This window comes from Pyxicephalus adspersus, chromosome 3 (assembly GCF_032062135.1).
Source record: "Pyxicephalus adspersus chromosome 3, UCB_Pads_2.0, whole genome shotgun sequence".
Classification (NCBI taxonomy): domain Eukaryota; kingdom Metazoa; phylum Chordata; class Amphibia; order Anura; family Pyxicephalidae; genus Pyxicephalus; species Pyxicephalus adspersus.
Window position 1 is genome coordinate 79,372,732 of NC_092860.1, and position 3,767 is coordinate 79,376,498.

At 37.9% G+C, this 3,767-nt stretch overlaps 1 protein-coding gene across 1 annotated transcript in view; it reads left to right on the plus strand.

Annotated features, from left to right (window-relative positions):
• The window catches only part of MRPL1 (mitochondrial ribosomal protein L1), a 22,324-nt gene that overhangs the window by 17,051 nt on the left and 1,506 nt on the right, over window positions 1-3,767 (plus strand). The window contains exon 8 of the mRNA XM_072405385.1: window positions 2,770-2,851. Within this exon, the coding sequence (XP_072261486.1) occupies window positions 2,770-2,851 (82 nt within the window). The remainder of the gene's footprint in view (window positions 1-2,769; window positions 2,852-3,767) is intronic.

Sequence of the window (3,767 nt, forward strand, 5' to 3'; positions counted from 1 at the left end):
ATACATAGAATAGAAAAATTGGATATACTAACGGGGCAGGCATTACAAAGTTGTAACAAATAATTGGGAGAAGGTAGAACACTGAAACAATAAGAGGTTACTGATTACCCATGGCATAAACAACTGGAAGCACTAAATTTGTCGTGTTTTGCCACACCCCCTTTTTTACCACCCGGCTGAAAAAAATTTCTGGGGAGAACACTGTTGAGGTATATGCTATTAAAGCGGAAGTAAACTCAAAACAATAAAATCCCACCTTCAATCCCGCAGATTAGTCTATCCTTCAGGAAGTTTCTTCCCTTAGGTCCCGCATTGTCCCGGTATCCTTCTTCTGCCCGGCGCAGAATGAGTGCCAGGTGCCGACATCTTCTCTTTTCATGTGCATTCTTCCTCCTACGTGACCCGATCTCGCTCTGTGCAAGCAGTTTGAAGAAAAGGCTCCTTCTGCATATGCGAAGGAAGCAGCAGCCAAGAGCCTCCCATGATGCATGATGTAGGGAATCTCGGGAGGCTCTGCACTCCTGTTTATTCTTGATCACCTAGGTGATCGAGAATTAAGGGAAGCAGTGCTGCACCGTTTTTTTTTTTTTTTTTTTAAAAGGGTGTTGCAAAAAAAAAATAATAAAAAAATAAACTCCATTTTCTTTAATCAAATGGGTTGTCTACCCTTTTATGTAAAGTAAAAATTCTGAGTTTAGGTCCACTTTAATCTGTCTGGGAAAGCCTTAATGTGTTCCCTAGTTGGGCTATCTGTGTTTTTTTTTTACTTTGGAGCAACAGGATCGCAGTTTGTATTCAATTTTTGGCTTACATTTCTTATTCTCCTGTCTTTTGCCGTAGTAAGATTTACTTTATCTGTCCTTGCTAAGGCCAAAGGAGGAAAACCAGTTTGTTACCTCAGAGTCATTAGTCTATATCCTTCTGTTAGGAGCTATAGTGTGCTGAGTGTCTGTCTGCTGCAAATTCAGAACCTACGATATTAAGATTGTGGAATGTTTTTGGTGGATTCTCGCAGCTTTCTAATAAAGAAGTGTTAATGCACCTTAAAAGGTAAAATCTATTTTAGGCTGGGTCTACATGGACGGTTATAAAAACACATGTAAACCTCCTACTGCGTTTATATGGATTAGAAGTGAGAATAGAGAAAATCTCTTATTGGATATTGGAAATAATACCCCTAAAGTCGCTGTCCCCGACTATCCTCACCTGCTAGGTGGGTCCTATGTGCTGCATGTATCAGGTACATCCACATGAAAAGTACATTTTTGATACCAAATGTTTCAGAATTTTTACAATTAGATGAGTGTTAGTGAAATGTTTATTATTTTGTTTTTAAATGTTCTTGTCCTGCTTTTACTGTTCCTGAAGAAGTGAAAACACTCCGCGAAACGCGTCAAACCAACAGGGTAACATTTTTGTTGAGGTTACCCAGACAGGAATGTTTGACAATATTTGCTTCAAATTTTTAAAAGTTTTATTTGATGTCTGTTTTAATGATGGTAAATAAAATTTTGTTTTGTGTATCAGATTTTGTGTATATATCCATTCTTAAGCACTTTTATTAGCTTTTTAAAGCTTACCTTTAAACCACTGGAAAACATTGATGCCGATTTTTCCCCTGTTTTTATCGTGTTTACGTTTCAAACACTTATATTGCGGGGAAACCAGGAAAAACGCCCCCACTGAAATCAATGGACTCCTTTAACCGCGCTAACCCTGCATTTTAATTTTTAAAAAGTTGCAAGAAATGTTATCTTTAAGACTCCGAAACGTGCCTCAAGAAAACACCCAGGTGTAAATTAGCCCATTGGAATGCATAGGGATTTCATGGGAAAAACTTGGGCTTTTAAAGCCTCAGGGTAAACCCTGTAAACTAAGCCTTAAAGGTAGGACTGTGTTGTAAACACATCGTAACGTAGCTGCTAACATAATTAAATACAGCCAATTAAAATTAGGCCCAAGTGTTGTATGTAAGATTCTGTATTCTCAACTTTGAGCCTTCTGTCTAATTTTAATGCCTACGTGGAGACTATAATAATATAGTACTGCAACTACTTATCAATACCTCTGGAAACATTCTGGCCCTGATCTAAGCGTTGGTACTGGAACGCAGTGTGGGATCTATGGAGGAAGTGGTAAATAATTTTCAATTCAGACAAATAGTCGTTCCACCTGCACGCATGTCATGCATAGTAAGACTGCCATCTAACCATTAATATTCCTGTATAAATATCTGTAAAATAAAGAATTTCAAAAACAAATGACATCATTCTTCTACATAGTCACCTTCGTTTGCAGTGCATTTTTTCCCTGCGTTGTACTAACTTTTTAATGCTATCAGCAAAAAATGTTTTGAGAGCGTAGCCACTGATTAACTGCTGCTTTCACATCAACAGCACATGAAAATCTTTTTCCCTATAAAGCTTCTTTAAACAGTTCAAAAAGGGGGAAATCAGGTGGCGCTAAATCTTGACCATACACTGGGTGTTCCATACCCTCCCACTTTAATAGTTCTGATGTTAAACTTTTTTTTCAGATATATCTTCTTTCTTGCATCAGAATTTGCACATATGATAATACAAGAAACCCCATAACTGGTTTTAGCACAAATTTTAAAAAAAGATTAGCAATAACCAAGTAAAATAATGATTTGACCATAACAATAAAACTATTAAAACTAACTATTTTTTAATTGCTGTTGCTTAGGTAATACAGAATATGGCATTATTCTGTAAATTGAGAACAACAACTTTCAATCTTGTCTTTCAGTTGGATATGCCATTGGAACACATAATTGCTAACATGGATACCCTGATAAAGGATGTTTGTGAACACAAGCCACTGAACTTTGGTGAGTAAGCCATTCAGTGGCACCAATGCATTAATCATCAGTAACTGCATACACAGTCTGGCCACATGAGGCCAGGCATATTCCTACACCAACAAAAAACTCAGGCCTCATTACACTAGTGTACAATCTGACAATAGGTCTGAGGATTTCATCCTGGCACCTGGCACAGCAGTCAAGCTATCATCAATTTACATGTGGAGGTCTGTGCAAACCTCCAAGGTTATACCCCCCAGACCATCATTGAACCGCTGTCAAACCAGTCATCCTCGATGATGTTGCAGGCAACATATTGTTCACCACAGTGTTCCCAGACTTTCATATTGTTGCACGTGCTCAATGTGAACCTCCTCTCATCTGTCAGGGGGACAGCCAATGATGCACCTGCCAATTCTGTTTTTTATCTGGCAATTAAGCTATTTGCTGCTGAGATTATCAGTATTAAGGTCCCACTACATAAACTATAGGCCAACTTGCTACCCTCATGGAACCTGATTCTGATCTATTGATCAAAAACATTTATACAAGTGGGGAACTTTATTGTAATGTAGAACATTTTATGCAAATTATGTGCACATTTATATACTTATGTTTTTGTGGAGACCAAACAAATACATATACTTTCTGATGGTCTAGCCTAGCCCTTTCCTCTCTTTTTATTTTAGGTATTTTCCTCGTGTGCAAAAGGCATTAGCTCACTTGTTCATTAGGTTTTAAAAAAACAATCTGTTTGGAGTATTTAGATAACATTTAAACTTAACGTATTTTCCGGTGTATAAGGCGACTGGGCGTATAAGACGACCCCCCACTCTAACCAATCATTTGGGGGTCGTGTTATATGCCCAGTATTGTACTGTTCCTTCTGCCTGACTATTGTGAGAGAACTGAGAGGCAGAAAGAACTGTACACTACTAGTTCT